Here is a 21,592-nt window from a genome sequence, read left to right on the forward strand (position 1 = left end):
GTGATTAGGTCTGGGCAAATAAATCGAACCGAATGTATCGAACCGAAATCGAAGCAAAAAGAACCGAATCGAATCGAACCAAAAATTTGAAAATAACTGAATGGATATTAAATTTTATAACCGAAATAACCATAACCGAATCGGTACCGAACCGAAATATTTCGGTTACCCGAAATATCCGAAATACAATTATATTTTCAAAATAATTAGTTATTTATTGACCAAATAATCAAAAATACTTGAAAAATATATAAAAATAGTAAAAATACTCGAAAATAACCGAAAAATATCCAAAAATATCCGAAAATACTCAAAAATAACCGAAGTATCCGAAAATATCCTAAGCAAAATAACCCAATGGATACTAAATTTTAAAACCGAAAGAACCGGAACCGAACCAAAACCGAACCGGAGTTTCAAAATATCCGAATGGATACTAAATTTTAGAACCGAAAGAACCGAAACCGAATAGATCCAACCAATAACCGAAAGCCCAGGCCTAGATGTGATCCTGATTCCTGAAACAACAATACGGGCCTAAGACCCATTATCTTGAGTGAAATTATAAAATACTCGCCTAGCAAGTATCACTTGAGTACTTTACGCAGTTGCAAGATCAATGCCCAATGGCCCGTATGTGTTGTTTTTGGATTTAATTATTTGAAGCATTTTCTTGGACACTGGTAATCAATCAATTTGAAAATATAGTTAGCTGATTTAATCTAGTTTGGAGTTAGTAGTGTAACAATTGTTAGTTTTACATATTTTCGGCTTAATACTTTACCTAATTCAGCACAAACCTATATAATGTGTTTTTTGATACACATGATTCGGCACTTAATTGCTATTTTCATGTGTATTCTTAACGATTACACAAAAAAAAAAAAAAGTCTCTTATAACGTGTCGACGTTTCATTGGTTAAAAATTGTACGTAAATAGAAAAAGCTTTTACGATAATCCACCAAAAGAGACACTTATCCATCGGGGAAAAGTAAAACATTCTGAACCAAGATTATGACCCAGCATACATCAGACACGTGTCTAGTTTCATTCGCTTCTTTGCAGCCACTCATGTAGACCCCACTCATCTGCCACGTGCCTCCCTTTGCAAAAATCGGCAAATTTTTATGAAGTTACACGTGTCGCTATTCCCACGCGCTTGGCTTGTCCCATGGGAGGATCGTCTTTAATTTTTGTATGCCCATTATATGACTCAGAAAATATGGCCATAACTTCATTCGTTATCCAGATGTAAATTTAAATAAGGGAATATTTTGGTTTTAGTATCCAAATTTCTAAAATACTGAAATATTTCTAGAATTTTAATTTACAATAGTATTAACTATTTAAAACTATAACTAATTGTATAATTAGTGTCGTGTTACGATGTTATAACTATCGTTGTTTTGATCCATAGAGATGCGTGGATTCGTTTTTAAATTTCATAGTTATAAAATAAAATTAGATAATTTAAAAAGGATATTTACAAATTGAATAATAACATAAATACAAAGCAAGTAGTTGAACAAAATAAAAATATATAAAAAGTTAGTTGAAAAATATCGATATAAATATCCGATTTTTTGGTAGATAACAAATGTATGATATTATTATGTATCATACTTTAAAACTACTTATACCATTTTTAAAAAAGTTCAATAAGTAGTTGAAACGGATAACGGATTGAAGACGGATAATAGTATCCGGCCAAACCCTAATTGGTCTTATCAAGTTGAAGACGGATAACAATGTGGGCTACTGTGCAAAGGGAAAAAAGCAGCAAAAGAAGAAGAAAAGAAAGTGTCAATCTGATTCGGATTCAATCACTCAATCCTCGTTGGTTTCCTAAACAACGTGAAAACAAAACACAGCTTAGATGTCAACGTTATTTACATTCGAACCATTAAGGGCCAAATGGGGATATTATCGTAAATCAACACATGGTTACTACTTTAGTGACAATCCTAATGATGCTTTGTCCCTTGGAGGTCTTGAGAGGCCACCCCTGACCTGCGTGGTGCCCTTTTAATATCAATACATTATCGCCACCCTGACCTGCGTAGTGCCCTTTTAATATCAATACATTACCGATAATGTGTGCTTACATGTTTTATATTATCGTTGTTTGGTCAAATTTTTAATATAATAATGACTTCTTTTTTTAACTATTATAAATTTTACTATATCTAATCTGTACATGCATGTTGCATTTCCAATGATGTTTGTTCCATTTTTATGTCTTTTTCTAAGACTTTTTAGTAAGAAAAGGATAACTCTAATGATCTTTTTGTAATTAAAGTAAGAAGATTGATTCAATTAATCTTATCTAGCTAGATGACTTTTATATGGATATAGTCTTGGAGATCGTGTGTAGAAGTTTGGTTTTTTGACCAATGCATTACAATTGTTTTATTTTTTTGCCAACGGATTAATATATATGATCGTTGTGTCTTAAAACGTTACTTGCACTTTGTAAAGATGTGACTTGTACTTGGTATGTTTTGTTACCATGAAACAACTTGTCAATATTTGTTTTTTATTCTTATTTTTTTTTGTTTTGTATAATAGGGAAACACTTTGATATAACTTACCAAATCATATATTTTCAACAATCAATATAGCTAATTGAACTATAGATTGATATATCTTTTAAAAATACATAAATTATTAGATTCGGCCCAATTTGAGATCGTGGGAGAAAAATCACGAGTTCGCGTAACAGTTCCGGATTTCTCCCCTACGATATTATTTATATCAAGTTCGTAGATTCTGTTATCGAGTGTTGCGATACCGATTTTATAGTGATTGTATCCTGCGATCCGTTGCTCATAGCTAGTTTGGATTACGGAAAAATATATTATATCTCGCCTTCACTCGTTTTCTAAAATCATTTTTCCAAATCATTTTCTAAATTTTTTTTTTTCTGTTTTCAAATCGGGATTTCTCGATCTTACATAACATTGTTCACGGAAAAAGTTTATATAACTTTGAGCATGCTACATGCAATGTTAATAAATATGTACGTTGTAATTTATCTATAACATTTACATTTTATATTGTGAAAATTTAATGATTTTGTACCGTAATTGAGTTTTTCTTAGAGTCATGCTTACGGAAAGTCTGATTCATTTTGGATAAACTCGTAAACGATAGCTCAATTTAAAACTAACCAAAATGTCAATTTTTATAAGTAATAAAAAAGGTGACCCGTACCAATATACGACCTAGACAGAGTAGGTTTGATGAGATCTCATAATCCTAGCATTACCTTTGGATTGGATTAAGGATTAAATTATTTCATTTGTTTCAGCCGAAAAGAAAATGGTCCACCACATTATCTAGTCATCATCTCATCTACCAAACCCTATAATAAAAGAAGATGATAAGAGGATTAAGGGTAATAATGTCATTTCTATCGACTCCCTTTATTATTATTATTTTATTGCCAAAATTAGAAAAATTGATCGTTAGAAAACGTGTATATGTGCATTTGGTATTATCTCATTTTTTTTCTTCTCTCTCATTTAATTTTCTTCTCTCTATCCAAACTCAAATGTCCCCAGAGAGTCTCGAGTCCTTATCGTGAACTTTTTTGTTCCTTTATCTGTTCCACGAAGAAGACAATTTGAAGTTTTCTGTTGAAGTTTCTCGCCGGCGATTTAGTGATTTTCAGACAAGTTGAGTAGCAAAGTTTGCTTTTTTTCCTTTTGGTGCTGCTTGGGTTTTGTGGAAAAGTTGAGTTTTGAACTGTTTCATTCATGGGTACAGATTTAATTGGTGTGAAAACGGTTCTTGAGCTGTTTTTTAGGATCGATATGTGGCCAGGATCTCAATTTTGTGCTTGATTTGGTCTCGTTTTTGTTATGTTTGTTTTCTGAATCATCTTTTGGTGGCATTGTTTGTTTTGGTGATTCTATAGACTCGTGTTTTAAGATCATTGTTTCATGAGTTTGGTGATGTTAATTTTAATGGAATGGGTTTGTTTTATTTTTAGGTATTTGAAGCTTGGAAGTGTTTAGACGTGTGTTGGATTTGTAAAAATCCAACCTTTGGCTTGCTTCTCTCTATGGTGTCAAGATCTTGTGCAAATTTTATAGATTTAGCATCTTGGGACTTATTGGACTTTCCTCAAACTCAAAGAGCTCTTCCTCGTGTCATGACTGTTCCTGGTATCATCTCTGAGTTGGATGGAGGCTACAGTGATGGATCCTCTGATGTTAATTCCTCAAGCAGCTCCCGTGAGCGGAAGATTATAGTGGCTAATATGTTACCATTACAAGCTAAGAGAGATACAGAGAGTGGTCAATGGTGTTTTAGTTGGGATGAAGATTCTCTTCTCTTGCAACTCAGAGATGGGTTTTCTTCGGATACGGAGTTTGTTTATATAGGATCACTTAATGCTGATATTGGTACGAGTGAACAAGAAGAAGTTTCTCACAAGCTTTTGTTGGATTTCAATTGTGTTCCTACGTTTTTACCCAAGGAGATGCAAGAAAAGTTCTATCTTGGTTTCTGTAAACACCATTTGTGGCCGCTCTTTCACTATATGCTTCCTATGTTCCCTGACCACGGTGATCGTTTTGACCGGCGTCTTTGGCAAGCGTATGTCTCTGCAAACAAGATATTTTCAGATAGGGTGATGGAAGTCATCAACCCTGAGGAAGATTATGTTTGGATTCATGATTATCATCTGATGGTTCTTCCCACATTCTTGAGGAAACGGTTTAACAGGATCAAGCTTGGATTTTTCCTTCACAGTCCATTTCCATCGTCAGAAATCTACCGCACTTTGCCAGTGAGGGATGATCTTCTGAGAGGATTGTTGAACTGTGATCTCATTGGTTTCCACACATTTGATTATGCACGTCATTTTTTGTCATGCTGCAGTAGAATGCTTGGCCTTGATTATGAATCTAAGCGTGGGCACATTGGGCTTGATTACTTTGGTCGAACGGTGTTTATTAAGATCCTTCCTGTTGGCATCCATATGGGGAGGCTGGAATCGGTTTTGAATCTTCCGTCGACTGCAGCGAAAATGAAAGAGATACAAGAACAGTTCAAGGGGAAAAAGTTGATTCTCGGTGTCGACGACATGGACATCTTTAAAGGCATAAGCCTCAAACTTATAGCCATGGAACGTCTCTTTGAGACATATTGGCATATGCGAGGAAAACTTGTCCTGATTCAGATAGTGAACCCAGCTCGGGCCACAGGTAAGGATGTGGAAGAAGCAAAGAGGGAGACATATTCAACTGTAAAAAGGATTAACGAGCGCTATGGTTCTGCTGGTTATCAGCCAGTGATCTTGATTGATCGTCTTGTTCCACGTTATGAGAAGACTGCCTATTATGCAATGGCAGACTGCTGCCTGGTGAATGCAGTAAGAGATGGCATGAACTTAGTTCCATATAAATATATCATTTGCAGGCAAGGGACCCCAGGAATGGATAAGGCCATGGGCATTAGCCATGACTCACCCCGGACGAGCATGCTTGTCGTCTCTGAGTTTATCGGCTGCTCGCCTTCATTGAGTGGTGCGATCAGGGTGAACCCATGGGATGTAGATGCTGTTTCAGAAGCGGTAAACTTAGCCCTCACCATGGGTGAAACTGAAAAGCGATTAAGGCACGAGAAACACTATCACTATGTCAGTACTCATGATGTGGGTTACTGGGCAAAGAGCTTTATGCAGGATCTGGAGAGGGCATGCCGGGAACATTATAATAAACGTTGTTGGGGTATTGGTTTTGGCTTGAGTTTCAGAGTTTTGTCACTATCTCCGAGTTTTAGGAAGCTATCTATCGATCACATTGTCTCGACGTACAGAACTACACAGAGAAGGGCAATATTTTTGGATTATGACGGCACTCTCGTTCCTGAGAGCTCCATTATCAAAACCCCTAATGCTGAAGTCCTGTCTGTTCTGAAATCTCTGTGTGGAGATCCTAAAAACACTGTGTTTGTCGTCAGTGGAAGAGGATGGGAGTCTCTGAGCGACTGGCTATCTCCATGTGAAAATCTTGGAATCGCAGCTGAACACGGATACTTCATAAGGTATGAATGCTTGTAACTGTTTCTCTTAGTTACGGTTTCTAACAAGAATTTGTACAAACTAAGACCCATTCTATATTTGGATTCAGGTGGAGTAGCAAGAGAGAGTGGGAGACTTGTTACTCGTCGGCTGAGGCGGAATGGAAGACGATGGTAGAACCGGTAATGAGATCATACATGGACGCAACGGATGGTTCTACTATAGAGTTCAAAGAGAGTGCTTTGGTTTGGCATCATCAAGAAGCGGATCCGGACTTTGGAGCCTGTCAAGCAAAGGAGCTTCTGGATCATCTAGAGAGTGTACTTGCAAATGAGCCTGTTGTCGTCAAGAGAGGCCAACACATTGTAGAGGTCAAACCACAGGTACATCAGATATCTATATAATCTTTTTCTTTTACTTGCATCTGAGAATCTATCAAGAACTCATACCATCTTATGTGATCGAATCTATTCTTTGTATTGATGCAGGGAGTGAGCAAAGGTCTAGCCGTGGAAAAGGTGATACACCGAATGGTAGAGGATGGAAACCCACCGGACATGGTAATGTGTATAGGAGATGACAGATCAGACGAGGACATGTTTGAGAGCATATTGAGCACAGTGACAAACCCGGACCTCCCAATGCCACCAGAGATCTTTGCTTGCACGGTGGGAAGAAAACCAAGCAAAGCCAAGTACTTCTTAGATGATGTCTCAGATGTATTGAAGCTCCTAGGAGGATTAGCTGCTGCCTCGAGCAGCAGGAAGCCAGAGGATCAACAACAATCCTCCTCATTGCACACGCAAGTGGCGTTTGAGAGCATCATCTGATAACAAAAAATGATTATTCCAAGTGTGTCAGTGTGAGTAACCATAACCAACATGGGAAAGGGTTTGTATATGAAGAAGGTTTACCACGATGGGGACTGGTCTGTGTGATATATTTATTTTCAAACGCTTGAGAGGTGTCTTTTCTTCAATCTCTCTCACTGTTGTTTTCTTGTTTCTTTAGAATTGCAGTTTTTACCTCTTTGTATAGAAGAAAGTCTCTGGTGGTTTGTAATTTACACGGACTCGGAGTAACCAAATGGACAAGTTGGTTTTGTAATTCTTTAAGCAGAAGCCACATAATGTTAATAAAAAGAAAAAAGGAAAAAAAAAAAAACTAATCTTGTGGAGCCATTTGTGCTCATTTACTTAGTTTTGAGGTCTTAAAACAAAACAAATATGACACACATATTCCAGTAACAGTTATATATGTGTAAAATATCTTAAACAATAGTTTACATTAATTATTCACTGATTAAAAATCTTAAATTAATCAGCAAAACCTTAATAATCTTTTTAATTGTTGCGCCGACGTTTATGGCATGACCAATGTGTCACTTTTCTACGCCTCTCTCTTTTTTGTTTTTGTTGCTTTCTCTTCTTCAACCTTTCTCCTTCCTTTTTTCACAGATTGTCACTACTACTTCATTCAACATTTCAAACCACCTCTGTTTCCTCCAAAAACATAACCTTCTTTCTTCTCCATCGCAGCCATTCCTCTGTTTTTAGATATGAACTAGGGTTTTTTTTCTTCTTTCCATTTCTCACTTCGCTAATCGTTTCTCCTCAACTTTAGTGATGAGTAGGCATTTTCTGTTTCTGGGTATTATCATTCTCATCCTCTCTGGGTTTGTAGCTTCAGCTCCTTCACCAGCGAGTTAGTTTCACCCTGTTTTTTTTTTTTTTTTTTTGGATATGGGTTTGATCTTTCTATAATCTTAACAAGCTTACATTTGATTCTTCTTGCAGAGATTGTTAATAGTTTCATCTCGAATCATGGCACTTCCTTAATGAAATGGTTATGGTCTCTCTCTTTCAAAACCACCACTATAACAGGTTTTGATTACTCTCTTCGCCGATTATAGGTTGTAATCAGATAGTTTGATTCTCCTGGGTTTTTGATCTCTGGGTTTTTTTTTTGTTCTAATCACTAATCAGCTGTTTCTACGAAATCGATGGTGAAATTTGAAAATGGGTATTCAGTGGAAACGGTGTTAGACGGAAGCAAACTCGGTATCGAACCTTATTCTCTTCAGGTCTTACCTAATGGCGAATTACTTATTCTGGATTCTCAGAATAGTAACATTTACAAGATTTCATCTTCTCTTTCCCTTTGTAAGTATTATATTGTACTATTGATTTTGGTGGATTTCAATATTTGCTGATCTTTTTAGGATTTTGAAATACGGATGATGATGAAGTCAAGCTTTTTCCTTTTTCTCTGCTTTCACGTGATAAAGAAACTATTTGCTTACCTAATCGTAGTGCTCTTATGTACTGTACAGTTTGCTGTATATGGAAATACAGAGATTTTAGGTTTATGAACTTTGAAAATCAGGAGAATTTCTGATGTTTTTTCTTTTTTTTTTGAGAATTTAAATTAAATGAAAATGGTCAAGAATACTGCATTGAATGTTTTAAATGCAGCAGTTAACATTAGACGCCTGTTGCATTTTGATTGTGGACTGTATGTATATTTAGCTCAATATGATATTGTTCATAGAAAGCAAGTAGTAGGTGAATTCTTGAATAATAGATTGTAACTCTTGGAACAATGGCAGATAGCAGACCGAGGCTGATTACTGGCTCCCCTGAAGGATATCCGGGTCATGTGGACGGTAGATTGAGAGACGCGAGATTGAACAATCCTAAGGGACTCACGGTTGATGATAGAGGAAATATCTATGTTGCAGATACTGTGAATAATGCTATCAGGAAGATCAGTGAAGCAGGTACTTTTTTTTCTGCTGTTTTATGGTTTTGCCTTTTGGAAAAATGTTTGGTAAGAATCGGATTTTTTAAGAAAGAATAAAATGCAATGGCAGGAGTCACAACCATTGCTGGGGGAAAAATGGTTCATGGGGGAGGTCATGTGGATGGTCCAAGTGAAGATGCAAAGTTTTCAAATGATTTTGATGTTGTTTATCTCGGAAGCAGTTGTTCCTTGCTAGTCATTGACCGCGGGAACCAAGCCATCAGAGAGATTCAACTCCATTTCGACGACTGTGCTGATCAGTATGGAAGTGGCTTTCCTCTTGGTAATATTTACATACCAAAGTCCTCGATTTGTTGCCCATCTTGCATTCTTCAGTCATCTCTATCTCCGTTACTCTTCAATGTATATCTCTGATTCAATGCTTTAATATTGCAGGGATTGCAGTTCTTGTAGCGGCAATTTTCTTTGGCTATATGCTGGCTTTGTTGCAACGTAGACTCAGTTCTATCATTTCATATCATACTGTGAGTGTATATTCGCATCGTAACATCATTCTCTTATGCTACCCTATAATTGAGTTATAACCGACATTTCTGCCTATTGTGTATATGTTAGGATCAAGAAGTATTTGAAGCTGTGCCTGATCAAGATCCTATAAAACCGGTCAGACCACCGCTGATTCCAACTGGAGACGAGCAAGAAAAACAAGAAGAAAGCTTCCTTGGAACGTTGCAGATATTCATTTCGAATGTTTGGGTGTTTTCTGTGGAGCTGTTCAGTGGAATGTTTCCTGGTCTCAGAAAGAAACAGACAGTCGGCTTCAACTTCAACCATCAAGAAACAAAGCATTCTGCCTTTAGCACAACTTCATGGCCAATTCAAGAGAGCTTTGTAATACACAACAAAGATGAACCACCTCCCATCGAGTCCAGGAACCCCACTCCCGGAAAAATTTATCCTTTCATGTCCAAAGATGCAGCAGAGAAAATGCAACAGCTGCGCCAAAGCCGTGCCTTGTACAGAAGCTTAGATGCCGAATTCCTCCAGGAGCAGCAGCAACAGAAGCATCAGCAGCATCACCGTAGGCATCACGCAACGATCCCACACACTGTTTATGAGCGGAGCAGCGAGAAGAGTAATGAGATTGTGTTTGGGCCGGGCCAGGAGCAAGACCACAGGCGTGTGGCAGCAGCAGCTACTGCTAAGTCGACAGAGTTTGGAGAACAGATGAATACACATCAGAATATCCACTACAGAGCTCACCAATTTGTGAGTTACCCATATGGATACTATTCATAGACGTGAGAAGTTGCTTAATACGATAGTTGTAGCAATTGGGAATTCAGGTATAGCTGTTTTGAGATTTGTTGAGAAGGCACATTAGGGATTTGGGTATTTAGATCTCTCTTGTAAGAAAAGTACCAAATTATTCTTCCATGGTATAAAGAAAAAAAGATAAGCACTTCAATAAAAGAAGATTTTCCAACTCAACCAAACTTTGAATGTCAAACATTACATTTACAAAAGATACATACTCTCTGCTTCATGTGCTTTTAACTGAAACCTACTCAGTAGATGAAGAACCATGAGTTGCAGCATCTTTTTCAGCCATCTTTGAAAATCCTTCAACATGAACCTTTATAATGTCATCTATGGTTGCATGAGGAAGAGTCTCTTCATTACTGCAATCTTTGTCAGGTTCTTGTTCATCATCAAAGCTTATTAGGTCCATATGATCATCAGAGGGTTTCAGTGAAAGCGGCGGCTTTGGGTTGCCGCAACCTGGACTCTTGGGATCAGATACAGAGCATGTCTTGTCTAAAATAGCTACATTATTGGGTTGACACATGAAGAAAAGGCTAAATACCATCGAACTAACTAATCTACTTAGGGCGGAATACATGAGGGAAAGGTGAGACACGATCATCATAACTAGTCTACTTAGTACCGAATAAACAGTTGATTCAGCAACTCGGTTTCTAATGTAGGAGAAGAAGGTCAGAACTTGTTCCCCCAATTTGGTTAGGAGAAGCTTCCCTGTCATGATGAACGAGAGGTGGTTCACTTCTTCCTGTCTATAACGATTTGGTTAAGAGATCTGATAACTGATATCTTGATTATACACTAAATGTAATGTGAGGATAGATAAATAACTTACATGACGAATGATGTAAGGGCGGACAGCAAATCCAATGGCTACCCCGAGAATGCATGAAAGGAAAATCCCTATCGACCAAAGAGAATATGCCCCTAAATCTGACAGTGAAAGAAGAATCGTTGAAGTTTCTAAAAGCATAGTGTTAGTGTATCAAATCCACAAAAAGATTACTGAGAAAAAACATACTAGAATGAGAGCTTTCGAGGCAATCCTCCTCCTTAAGATTTATCTGGCGAACCATTTCATTTCCATGATCAGAAACAAGCAAACAACATCTTTGAGGAACAAAAGTTATCTCGAAATCGCTAGAGAAAGTTGCATTCTGTGCAGGTCCATCTCTGTGTCCAAATTCTTTTGAGATCCCTCCAGCAATGGTGGTTACATAACCTACAAAAGTCCAGTCAATAAAACATGCATAATCAAATAAACTAAGTGGCTCTTCCTCCAAACCAAGATTACAAAACAACAACTAGCATTAAAACAAAAGGAATACAAGAAATGGATTAAACAAACACCTGAAGAGCTGATCTTGCGTATAGCTTTATTGCTCCTATCAGCAACATAGACATTCCCTTTAGCATCGATAGCAAAACCACGGGGTTTTTTGAACCGGCTGTTACCAGCTTTACCATCTACATAACCCGAAGTCCCATCCCCAGCAAACCGGTGTATCACACTATCTGCACAAACACACACACATACTCCAACTTCAATTGAAAGAAAGATAAACAAAATTTTCACTTATCGATAGTAAAGTTTAGAACTTTCATTTGCAGTTGATCATTTCACACACATACACACACATATTAGTATTGTGGTCCAATTTGAGATTACAGAGAAAGCAAAAATGAAAGGTCAAGACTTGCAATCAAAAGCCACAAGCCCTAAACATTTACTTATGCATCCATGATTTAACTAATCATATACAAACACAGTTATGATGATCTGATTCATAGATGGTACAAAAGAGTGGCTTTGAGTGTGTTTACCAAAGGACAAAGGAAATGAAGTAGTGTAGAATGTACTGCCGGAAGAATCAAGGACGATGAGATTAGAAGATCCAGGTAAAGCATGAATCGTGTATGGATTCAGACCAGACTTATGACCGTCGACCACTGTTGTGACCTCGTACCCATCTTCTAAAACTATCTTACCACTCACTGCAACAAAATCATGAAAATTAAAAATTCGAATTATGGGTTGGGAAATTCAACTGAATTAACAGATTTTGAAAACTTACCCAGATTGAAAACGACGAACAAGAAGAGAGAGACGGACGAAAATCCCCAAGCCATGTCAAAATCGATGAGAATGAAGAGAAAGCGACTGTGTTGTGTTACTTATTTTTGCTGCTTAGCATCTTTAAAGTTTTTAAAGTAGAGAGATTTGTCTAAAGTAATGGGGAGATAAAGACATGCACTAGGGTCTGAGCAATACTAAGCTGTGTTCAAGTGTAGGGGAGAATTTGTGTAAAATCCAATTAAAGAGCGCGTATCATTGACGCTCTCAAATTTGACTAATAGAAACGGCCCAACTCGGGCCCAGTTATGTGTGTAATTAACTTCGACAAAGAAACGGCCCAAACTCGGCCTAGTCTATGTTTTCAGGATTGCTGATCGAAACGTTACCGTTTTGGATGGAAATGGAAGTCATTTTTTAATTTATACAACGCATTTAATTTGGCAATTTTGGTTTACGAAGACTGAGAAAAAAAACGAGCATCTTCCATCGAGATCCAAATCCTCAGTTTCTTTTTCATCTCTCTCGTATTGATCAGCTACTCGAAGCTCCGGTAACGGATTTGTACAATCCCGGCGGCGAATTTCTTCTTCCCGGCTAACTTTTCATTTTCTTCAGATTCCTCCTCGTAAAGTTACCGGTGGACCAAGGTCCAACTCTTGAACATCTCAAATCATGAATCCCTTTTCTTCTGGTACTCGTCTAAGGTAATTTGGATTCTCTTCTCTCCATTTCTCGTTTCTGTCTTAGGTTTCTTAGTGGATTTTGTTTGATCAGCTTATAGATGAAATTTGAATATAAGATGATGTAATTGAGCTTGTTCATTTGAGGATTGAATTTTGTTGATGAATTTGGTATAGGTGATTCTGATTCCCTTTAGAATTTTGTTTTTAGTCTAAGAACATGATCAAACTAAGGATTTTGGTAATCTTTTTGCTTAATTTTATTGAATATTGGATTGGTTATGTTGCTGTTGGGGTTTTATAGTGGAAGTCTGATTAGTTTGGAATTGATTATGTATGATTCTGAAGTTATGGGGGATATGTGAATATGTTTCAGGGACATGATCCGTGCCATAAGAGCATGTAAAACAGCTGCGGACGAGCGTGCTGTTGTAAGAAAAGAGTGTGCCGATATCCGAGCATTAATTAATGAAGATGACCCGCACGATAGGCACCGGAACCTTGCAAAGCTCATGTTTATACACATGTTGGGTTACCCGACACACTTTGGGCAGATGGAGTGCTTGAAGCTAATTGCATCTCCTGGGTTTCCAGAGAAGAGGATTGGATATCTTGGGTTAATGTTGCTTCTTGATGAAAGACAAGAAGTGTTGATGCTTGTCACAAATTCGTTAAAACAGTATCCTTACTAACTCCTAGTTTTAAATCTTGATACCTTGGCCTTTGCATGGATTCTTCTTCTATGTTAGAAAATAGTGTAGAACACTTGATTTTTGGTTGCATTGCTGTGATGGGAATTAAGGAGTGAAAAATATCGTAATAGGTTTGTTTCTGTTGAACCTTAAGTCACGTGCAGAGATCTTAATCACTCGAACCAGTATGTTGTAGGACTGGCTCTCTGTGCTTTAGGGAATATTTGTTCAGCGGAAATGGCCCGTGATCTTGCGCCAGAAGTAGAAAGATTAATCCAGTTTCGTGACCCTAATATCCGAAAGAAGGTGAAGTGTTTTCTAATTCGTATACAGGGTCTCCTGGAGTTTAGTCGCTTTTTTTTGTTCCTTCATTGCCTTTACCATTTATGTTGTGTTATATGCAGGCGGCGCTTTGCTCTACGAGAATAGTAAGGAAAGTTCCAGATCTTGCAGAAAACTTTGTAAACGCTGCTGCTTCCTTGCTTAAAGAAAAGCATCATGGGGTTCTTATAACAGGAGTTCAACTTTGTTATGAATTATGCACGATTAGTGATGAAGCCCTAGAGTACTTCAGAACGGTAGGTCAATAAAATTATACAGACCAATCTACTTGAATATGCTTCATTGAACATGCGTACATGTGCTGCTATATTACCTGTATGATGCTTTTGTGTAATTAATTTCTCCTGCAATAAAGTTTGATATCTGTTGTATAAATAGATCACTCTGCTAAAATGAGGCAGACAATCAGGTTGTTATTTTTGTTTTATCAGACAGGCAGTTTTGACAAACCCTTGTCTTTGTTTTGTCTTTGCAGAAATGCACGGAGGGACTTATAAAAACTTTGAGGGATATGACTAATAGCGCATATCAGCCTGAGTATGATGTTGCAGGGATCACAGACCCTTTTCTTCACATACGGTTGCTCAGGCTCCTGCGTGTTTTAGGCCAGGGTGACGCTGATGCTAGTGATTTGATGACTGATATACTTGCCCAGGTTAGTCATAGTTTAGCAAGTGATTCTGGATATGGTTGACCATCTTCACATTTGCGATGTAATTCCTTTGTTAAACATCAAAGTTTTATGGTTTTTGTTTCCAGTTGCCTTACATATACTTTTTTCGAAAAAATGTTGTAAAATAGCTATGCTCTCTCATGTGCTGGAACTGAGTCTGTTAAATTATTGCATAAGGGAGAAAGAATTTCATTTAGGTGATGGGATATTATTCTCTTTGGTAGATACAAGACTTATTGGGTACTGAGTTTTCCCCGTACTTTCTGCCTGGTTGAATTCTCCCTCATTTGATACCAGTGTTAGTTGTCATAGTGAATGTTTATGTGTGGACATATAAGTCTGTAGGTTGCGCCAATCCTTTTTTATCTCACCATGATGAATGCGTCCCGCTTCTGTTACATACTTTGTTGAGGAAATCTTTTGAGTTTAGAGTCAGGGATCTACTGTCGGTTACTTTGTTATGCTGGTTCTTTGATCCCTGCTGTTATGCTGAGAGATATATTTATTCTAGTTGGTTTCATGCTATTGTAGGTGGCAACAAAAACTGAATCAAACAAAAACGCAGGGAATGCAGTACTCTATGAGTGTGTTGAAACAATCATGGCCATTGAAGACACCAATAGCTTGCGTGTGCTTGCTATCAATATCTTGGGAAGATTCTTATCTAACCGCGACAATAACATCAGGTTCAACCCCCTTCACCTCAGTATTTATTTGATATAATTATATGGTATTATATGTTTCTAATAGAACTAGCTTGCTTTTATTTTTCTTCCGTCTATCATCTTTCTTTGGATTTGCTTAACTCTATGAAGCACACTATGCTCTTCTTACCAACCAGCGTTTCCTTTTCTAATCTTGGTTTTGTTTCTCTCAAAAACGCTGCATTCCCTTATGAAATTCATACTTTCGTTCTCTCAGGTATGTTGCATTAAACATGCTGATGAAAGCAATCACTTTCGATGATCAAGCAGTGCAAAGGCACAGAGTTACAATTTTGGAATGTGTTAAGGTATTGTGTTTAGTACTACCACGAAAATATTTTATACAATGTTAACTGCTAAGTAATAGGTGTCTTAGAGAAAAAAAAATGCTAATTTGGTTTCTGCTTCCATAACCATATAGGACCCAGATGCTTCTATCCGGAAAAGAGCTCTGGAGCTTGTCACTCTTTTGGTGAATGAGAATAATGTCACACAACTGACAAAGGAGCTAATTGATTATTTGGAAATCAGCGACGAAGATTTTAAGGAAGATCTTAGTGCAAAAATTTGTTTTATCGTCGAAAAGTAAGTATTCTATTTAAGAAATTGAATGACTACTTACTCTGACCCTTTTCATAGGGGGGTTGGGGGTGAGGAGGATTTGAAGGTTACTGTGGATGTCTAGTTGATTGAAATTTTTGTTGACTTGTTAAATTTTTTGATAATGTAGGTTTTCTCCAGAAAAACTATGGTACATTGATCAGATGCTCAAGGTTCTGTGTGAGGTATGGAATCAAACGCGAGAATATGCTCTGTAACTTGTTACCAGTTTATGACACTCTCTGAAATCGTTCTTTGAGAGTTTATATCTGCTTAAGCTACTTTCAAATGCATTTTTTTGTCTGTGGTAACCTACTGTCATCTATTCCATGTTAGTAGGCTGGAAAGTTTGTGAAAGATGATGTGTGGCACGCGCTTATTGTTGTCATAAGCAATGCATCAGAGCTTCATGGATATACAGTTAGGGCATTATACAAAGCAGTCTTGACGTATTCGGAACAGGTAGCTACTTTGTAATGTTAGATTGTGTTCAGTCCTCAATTAGTCATAACCCTTCCTAATATGGTTTCGTTGAGATTATAACCAGGAGACCCTTGTTCGAGTGGCGGTGTGGTGCATTGGGGAATATGGCGATCTGTTGGTTAACAATGTGGGGATGCTTGGTATTGAAGATCCAATAACGGTGAGCATCACAATAGCAATCTTAATTCATTTTTTGCTCCATGATGCTTTTGCGTCTTGGGATTTCTTGTTGGCTTTAAAAAATGTGCAATGAGTATTTGACTGTCTTGAGCAGGTAACGGAATCGGATGCAGTGGACGTTATCGAGGAGGCCATTACTCGCCATAACTCAGATTCGACTACAAAAGCAATGGCATTGGTTGCTCTACTGAAGCTGTCATCCCGCTTTCCTTCTATATCAGAGTATGTTCAACCTCGTTGTGCTATCTGATATCTGCACTTATCGATTTTCAACTCTACAGAAGATGCATATGTGCACTGAGTATGTGAATAACGAATTTTGTCTGTCTACAAGAAACTGTTGCGCGTTACCTTCTGAAAAAGGATTAGAAATATATTATACCTGTACATCCTGTCCTTAACTCTCTTTCGGTAATTAAACAGTTTTCTAAAATTCAATGGCAGGAGAATTAAAGACATAATTGTGAAGCAGAAAGGAAGCCTTCTCCTTGAAATGCAGCAGAGAGCTATTGAATACAATTCTATAGTTGACAGGCATAAAAATATCAGGTTGTTAATGAAACCCCTTGTTCCTCTCTTCCTCATCTATCTTCTAGTGTAAGTTTTTCATATTCTCTCTCCCTCAAAGCTTATGAGAGAGGTATGTGTGCATATAGGTCTACTCTGGTTGACAGAATGCCGGTACTGGATGAGGCTACTTTCAATGTGAGGAGGGCCGGCTCTTTTCCTGCATCAGCTTCAACAATGGCAAAGCCTTCAGTTAGTCTTCCAAATGGTGTTGAGAAACCTGTTGTAGCTCCTCTTGTGGATTTGCTAGACCTAGGTTCAGACGATATCTTGGCTACACCTAGTTCATCTGGTCCAGATTTTCTTCAGGATCTTCTCGGTGTTGACTTAGGAGCATCGTCATCACAACCTGGTTAGTTCTTTGGTGATCCCACAGCTGGTTCTTTCATATTATGGCGTGCTCACTTGCTATTTGTCTTTGAATGAGCAATCTTCGTAATTTATTTCCTGTATCGCCCTTGCAAGAGGATAACTCATGTGTGGTCTCCCTTTGTTTTATGCAATGTTTAGGTGCAACGTTGGCTCCGAGAACCGGCACAGATCTGTTGATGGATATTCTATCAATTGGAACACCTTCTCCTGCACAAAACAGCACATCATCTGTTGATTTATTATCAACAGCTGACGTAAACAGTAATCCCTCAATTGCGCTAGACACACTTTCTTCACCAGCTCCACCTCACGTAGCAACGACTTCGTCCAACGGTATGTTTGATTTGTTACATGGTCTTTCTCCAAGCCCATCGAAGGAAGGTAGGGAAAAGTCTTAACCTGAAAAAAAATCTGTATAATCATTGAAACACTTTTACGAAAATCAAGAACAAGTTTTCCTCCTTATTGCAGCCACCAATGGTCCAGCATATCCACCAATTGTTGCATACGAGAGCAGCTCCTTGAAGATTGAGTTCACCTTCTCAAAGGCACCAGGGAATCTGCAATCGACAAATGTCCAAGCTACTTTTACTAATTTATCTCCCAATACTTTCACAGATTTTATATTCCAAGCTGCTGTTCCAAAGGTCATTTCATCTCTCTTCTTTTTTGCTTTTTCCCCCTTTATTCATCTTTCCCAATTGATCAAGCACTATCTGTCTTAACAGCTGTCCAGTATTTCAAATTTTTCTTTAACCTTCTCTTTCTTTTGGGTAACTTCCAGTTCCTCCAGCTGCACTTGGATCCAGCTAGCAGTAACACACTCCCGGCAAGCGGTAACGGTGCCATCACGCAGAATCTAAGAGTCACTAACAGCCAGCACGGGAAGGTATGCACATTCTCTGTTCGTGTTTCTATAAATTTATGTCTTCAACATTCCGTGCTCAGCATTGAAGAATAGCACTTGATGATCCACATCATAATCTATGCTCAAATAAAGATAGGCTGAGGCCTGTGGATTCAGTGACTTAGCACTCAAAGGGTTTAATGTTTATGGCAGAAATCCCTTGTGATGCGCATGAGGATTGGGTACAAACTGAACGGAAAAGATGTATTAGAGGAAGGACAAGTCAGCAACTTCCCTCGCGGGTTGTGAAACTGATCGATCAGCCATTGTATTTTCAGCAGAAGGACTTGAGTGTTTCTTTTCATCAACCCGACTAAAAAAAGAAAGACAAGTCTAGCCCAAGCCGTTGATGCAGCAAAAGCAGCTTTCTCCTTCCAATTCTTTTCATCTGTTTCATGAAACAAGTACTTTGGCCTTTGTTTGTGATTTGAGGTTCTTGGGGTTTCTTTTTGTACAAAAGTTTTGATGTTTGGAATCGGAAAGCGGTCAAGGAAGAAGAGTTTGTCTCTCTTGTGTCTAAGACTACAAAAAAAGATGTGATTCATAAACCATGATGTATCTACTACAGTTACAATTTTCGTCTTGCAATAATAAGCATTAGATTTTGCAGCATGTCGTAGTTTGCATGTATTACAATAAGTCTTGCATGATCAACCAACACACGTCTCTTAATTGAAGGCAATTCTAATTTTCTGATAGAAACATTCGAAAATGTGTTATATATGAGTTTTACCATACGGTGGATGTTCATTTGATTTTGTTGGATATGATTTTGAAGACAACTATGGAGATCATCGATCAATGTTTTCATACCCGATCTAGACGGTGAACCAGACTACCTTGTAGATCAGCGGGTCACTGGGTCAACCAGGTTCGACCACAAATCAATTGATTAAAATTAGTTGAATGTTTTTAATATTTATAGAGATTATATAATTTTATAAAAATAATAAAAAATAATCATATCATGTTTAACAAAATATGAAGTTTAACAAAGGAAAGTAATAATGATTCGAGGATAATTAATTAAGAGAGAGAAAAGGACACGTCATCAGAGAAGGCGACTGGTAAGACGATTAGGGTTTCTGAAGCTTTTCCATCACGCTAGGGTTTAGGCGGCGACCACCACCGGTGGATCCGATGTCTGAGCCGGCAAGCTCCGTGTCTCCTCCGGGAGATTCCTCTCCTATTCAATCCAAGCAACTTTCGTATGCAGCAGCAGTGAATAAGCGTCCATCACTTAAAAAACATGAGTTTCAAGTCAGTTTGGTTGATGGTATTCCAACGATTGAGGTTCCTTCAGCAGTTATCAGTGATTCCGTTCCCCTATGGGAAGATTTTCTTGTTGGTAGATTTCCGTCTACTGCTCCCCACGTCGCTAAGATCCATGTTATTGTTAACAAAATATGGTCTCTTGGAGATAAAACAGTCCGAATCGATGTGTATGAGAATAACACCACTTCAGTCAAGTTCCGAATTCGAGATCAAGCAACCAGATTGAGAGTACTGCGTAGGGGTATGTGGAATATTGCAGGGCTTCCCATGATCCTTGCAAAATGGTCTCCAATCCCAGAAGAAGCTCAGCCTGAAGTCTCGACAATGCCTTTATGGGTCACTTTGAAAAATGTTCCTCACTCAATGTATTCATGGGAGGGTCTCGGGTTTCTTTCTAGTCCAATAGGAGATCCCATTCGACTTCATCCGGAAACAGAATTATGTAGCAACTTTGAAGAGGCAAAGGTGTTCGTTGAAGTAAATTTAACAAAGTCTCTCCCACAAAAATTCTGCTTCAAGTTGAATCAAGTGGAGGAGGTCACCGTGGAATTTGTTTATCCTTGGCTCCCTCCTCGATGCTCAAGGTGCAGCAAATGGGGCCACACGGAGGATGTTTGTGTGACCAAAAAAGCGTCTCCCGTGAAGGTAAAGGCAGATGACTTAGAAGAAGGTGAGCTGGTAGCAGAAAATGATTCTGAAAAAACAGAGACCTCTGTTCCAGTTGAGGTGCAAGAGGTGCAAACACCTACGTTGGCCGTATCGAATGCAGTGCAGCAAAACAGAGCCGCTGAGACACATGAGGAGCAAGATAATATAACACAAGGTGCTGATAAGGATGGTTGGTCCTTAGTTTCCCCAGGGAAAGGTTGTAAGAGTAATGAGAAGGTTCAAAGCTCACTAGCTTATGGTCAAGTTACTATTCTCTCTGCTTCTCGATTCTCTGTTCTAGATAATATTGAAGAGCCCAAGCTAAATGATGCAGTCATCGAAGGGGAAGTGGCAGAAGGTAAGGTAAGTCTAGACAAAAATGTCGAGAATGGTGTTAACACTCATGCAAGTTTGACGCAGGCCATCACAGAAGTAGAGAAAGCAAGCTCGGTCCGAGCTACCCGTCAAACAAAGAATTCACAGAAAGCTACATCGGAATCTTTTTCTCAACAAGCTAAGGCTCGCCCTAGCGTATCGAGCAAAAGAACCTCCAAAAAACATCATTAATGTCTTGCTTTTTCTGGAATGTGCGCGGTTTCAATAAATCAACAAAACATTACGTAGTAAGTGACTGGTTACATGAAGAAAATTTGCAATTTGGGTGTCTTTTGGAAACGCGAGTACAAGAAACCAGGGCTTCTCGTATTCTGTCCTCTGTTTTTCGAGATTGGTCTTCTATTACTAATTATGAATTCAATAGTTTGGGCCGCATATGGGTAGTTTGGAGAAATAATGTTCGAGTCACTCCGGTCTACAAGAGTGGTCAGCTTGTAACATGTTCAGTTTTGATGGATGGTGCCTCAGAGGAGATTTTTGTCTCTTTTGTTTATGCAGCTAACCTACCAGAGGATAGGAAAGAGCTGTGGGAAGATCTTAAATATCATTTTGATACTCCACTGATTCAGAATAAACCTTGGCTCATCATGGGAGATTTCAATGAAATTCTCGACGGTGAAGAGCATTCAAACTATGAGAACTCTCCTTCTATTTCTTATGGGATGCGGGATTTTCAAGCAATGGTGAGGTATTATTCTCTTATGGACATGAGCTCTCACGGCCCTCAGTTCACTTGGTGTAACAAGCGGGAGGAAGAGCTGATATGCAAAAAATTGGATCGTGTTTTGGTTAATGAGGAGTGGACTCGATTATTTCCTGAATCCTATAGTGTGTTTGAACCTGGCGGTTGTTCGGATCATCTTCGATGTCAGATTAAA

The 21,592-nt window shown here is 38.3% G+C and overlaps 4 protein-coding genes across 6 annotated transcripts; 3 read left to right on the forward strand and 1 right to left on the reverse strand.

Moving 5' to 3' along the window:
• The first annotated feature begins 3,495 nt into the window (after positions 1–3,495).
• On the forward strand, positions 3,496–7,139 carry LOC9329373 (probable alpha,alpha-trehalose-phosphate synthase [UDP-forming] 9). The gene is made up of 4 exons (XM_002890552.2): positions 3,496–3,678; positions 3,996–6,055; positions 6,142–6,415; positions 6,521–7,139. The coding sequence occupies exons 2-4, from the start codon at positions 4,068–4,070 to the stop codon at positions 6,860–6,862; spliced, it is 2,604 nt and encodes an 867-aa protein (XP_002890598.1). The 5' UTR covers positions 3,496–3,678; positions 3,996–4,067; the 3' UTR covers positions 6,863–7,139.
• Positions 7,140–7,557: 418 nt separating this feature from the next.
• Positions 7,558–10,268, forward strand: LOC9326661. The gene is made up of 7 exons (XM_021012109.1): positions 7,558–7,736; positions 7,829–7,915; positions 8,018–8,194; positions 8,641–8,811; positions 8,905–9,117; positions 9,231–9,319; positions 9,411–10,268. The coding sequence occupies exons 1-7, from the start codon at positions 7,658–7,660 to the stop codon at positions 10,092–10,094; spliced, it is 1,500 nt and encodes a 499-aa protein (XP_020867768.1). The 5' UTR covers positions 7,558–7,657; the 3' UTR covers positions 10,095–10,268.
• Positions 10,238–12,329, reverse strand: LOC9326662. Of its 2 annotated transcripts, none has more exons than XM_021012110.1 (6): positions 12,194–12,329; positions 11,943–12,113; positions 11,469–11,633; positions 11,140–11,340; positions 10,954–11,051; positions 10,238–10,870 (listed from the first exon to the last, which is right to left on the reverse strand). In XM_021012110.1, the coding sequence occupies exons 1-6, from the start codon at positions 12,246–12,248 to the stop codon at positions 10,775–10,777; spliced, it is 786 nt and encodes a 261-aa protein (XP_020867769.1). In that variant the 5' UTR covers positions 12,249–12,329; the 3' UTR covers positions 10,238–10,774. The 2 variants fall into 2 exon arrangements, with proteins under 2 accessions (XP_020867769.1, XP_002893312.1); XM_002893266.2 differs by having other exon boundaries at positions 10,238–10,866; positions 12,194–12,325.
• A 304-nt stretch (positions 12,330–12,633) lies between these two features.
• LOC9329374 (AP-1 complex subunit gamma-1) lies at positions 12,634–19,007 on the forward strand. 2 transcript variants are annotated; one of them, XM_021012106.1, is made up of 18 exons: positions 12,634–12,899; positions 13,252–13,554; positions 13,732–13,873; positions 13,972–14,145; positions 14,385–14,564; positions 15,114–15,268; positions 15,504–15,594; positions 15,708–15,871; positions 16,017–16,071; positions 16,226–16,348; positions 16,434–16,529; positions 16,644–16,771; positions 16,994–17,098; positions 17,206–17,468; positions 17,627–17,869; positions 17,960–18,135; positions 18,273–18,377; positions 18,549–19,007. In XM_021012106.1, exons 1-18 carry the CDS (start codon positions 12,868–12,870, stop codon positions 18,642–18,644), a joined length of 2,631 nt encoding a protein of 876 aa, XP_020867765.1. In that variant the 5' UTR covers positions 12,634–12,867; the 3' UTR covers positions 18,645–19,007. The 2 variants fall into 2 exon arrangements, with proteins under 2 accessions (XP_020867765.1, XP_020867766.1); XM_021012107.1 differs by having other exon boundaries at positions 17,627–17,821.
• The last annotated feature ends 2,585 nt before the right edge of the window (positions 19,008–21,592 follow it).

The sequence above is a fragment of the Arabidopsis lyrata genome, assembly GCF_000004255.2.
Source record: "Arabidopsis lyrata subsp. lyrata unplaced genomic scaffold ARALYscaffold_1, whole genome shotgun sequence".
NCBI classification, from domain to species: Eukaryota; Viridiplantae; Streptophyta; class Magnoliopsida; order Brassicales; family Brassicaceae; genus Arabidopsis; species Arabidopsis lyrata.

Coding starts and splice junctions, on each gene's coding strand:
- LOC9329373 (XM_002890552.2), top strand. CDS start 4,068: ATGGTGTCAAGATCTTGTGCAAATTTTATAGATTTAGCATCTTGGGAC. Junction 6,056..6,141: donor GAACACGGATACTTCATAAG/GTATGAATGCTT, acceptor ATTTGGATTCAG/GTGGAGTAGCAAGAGAGAGT. Junction 6,416..6,520: donor TTGTAGAGGTCAAACCACAG/GTACATCAGATA, acceptor GTATTGATGCAG/GGAGTGAGCAAAGGTCTAGC.
- LOC9326661 (XM_021012109.1), top strand. CDS start 7,658: ATGAGTAGGCATTTTCTGTTTCTGGGTATTATCATTCTCATCCTCTCT. Junction 8,195..8,640: donor TTCATCTTCTCTTTCCCTTT/GTAAGTATTATA, acceptor GAACAATGGCAG/ATAGCAGACCGAGGCTGATT. Junction 8,812..8,904: donor CAGGAAGATCAGTGAAGCAG/GTACTTTTTTTT, acceptor ATGCAATGGCAG/GAGTCACAACCATTGCTGGG.
- LOC9326662 (XM_002893266.2), bottom strand. CDS start 12,248: ATGGCTTGGGGATTTTCGTCCGTCTCTCTCTTCTTGTTCGTCGTTTTC. Junction 11,634..11,942: donor TTCATTTCCTTTGTCCTTTG/GTAAACACACTC, acceptor GTGTTTGTGCAG/ATAGTGTGATACACCGGTTT. Junction 11,052..11,139: donor CCTCGAAAGCTCTCATTCTA/GTATGTTTTTTC, acceptor TTTCACTGTCAG/ATTTAGGGGCATATTCTCTT.
- LOC9329374 (XM_021012106.1), top strand. CDS start 12,868: ATGAATCCCTTTTCTTCTGGTACTCGTCTAAG. Junction 16,530..16,643: donor GTATTGAAGATCCAATAACG/GTGAGCATCACA, acceptor TGTCTTGAGCAG/GTAACGGAATCGGATGCAGT. Junction 17,870..17,959: donor TCCAAGCCCATCGAAGGAAG/GTAGGGAAAAGT, acceptor TCCTTATTGCAG/CCACCAATGGTCCAGCATAT.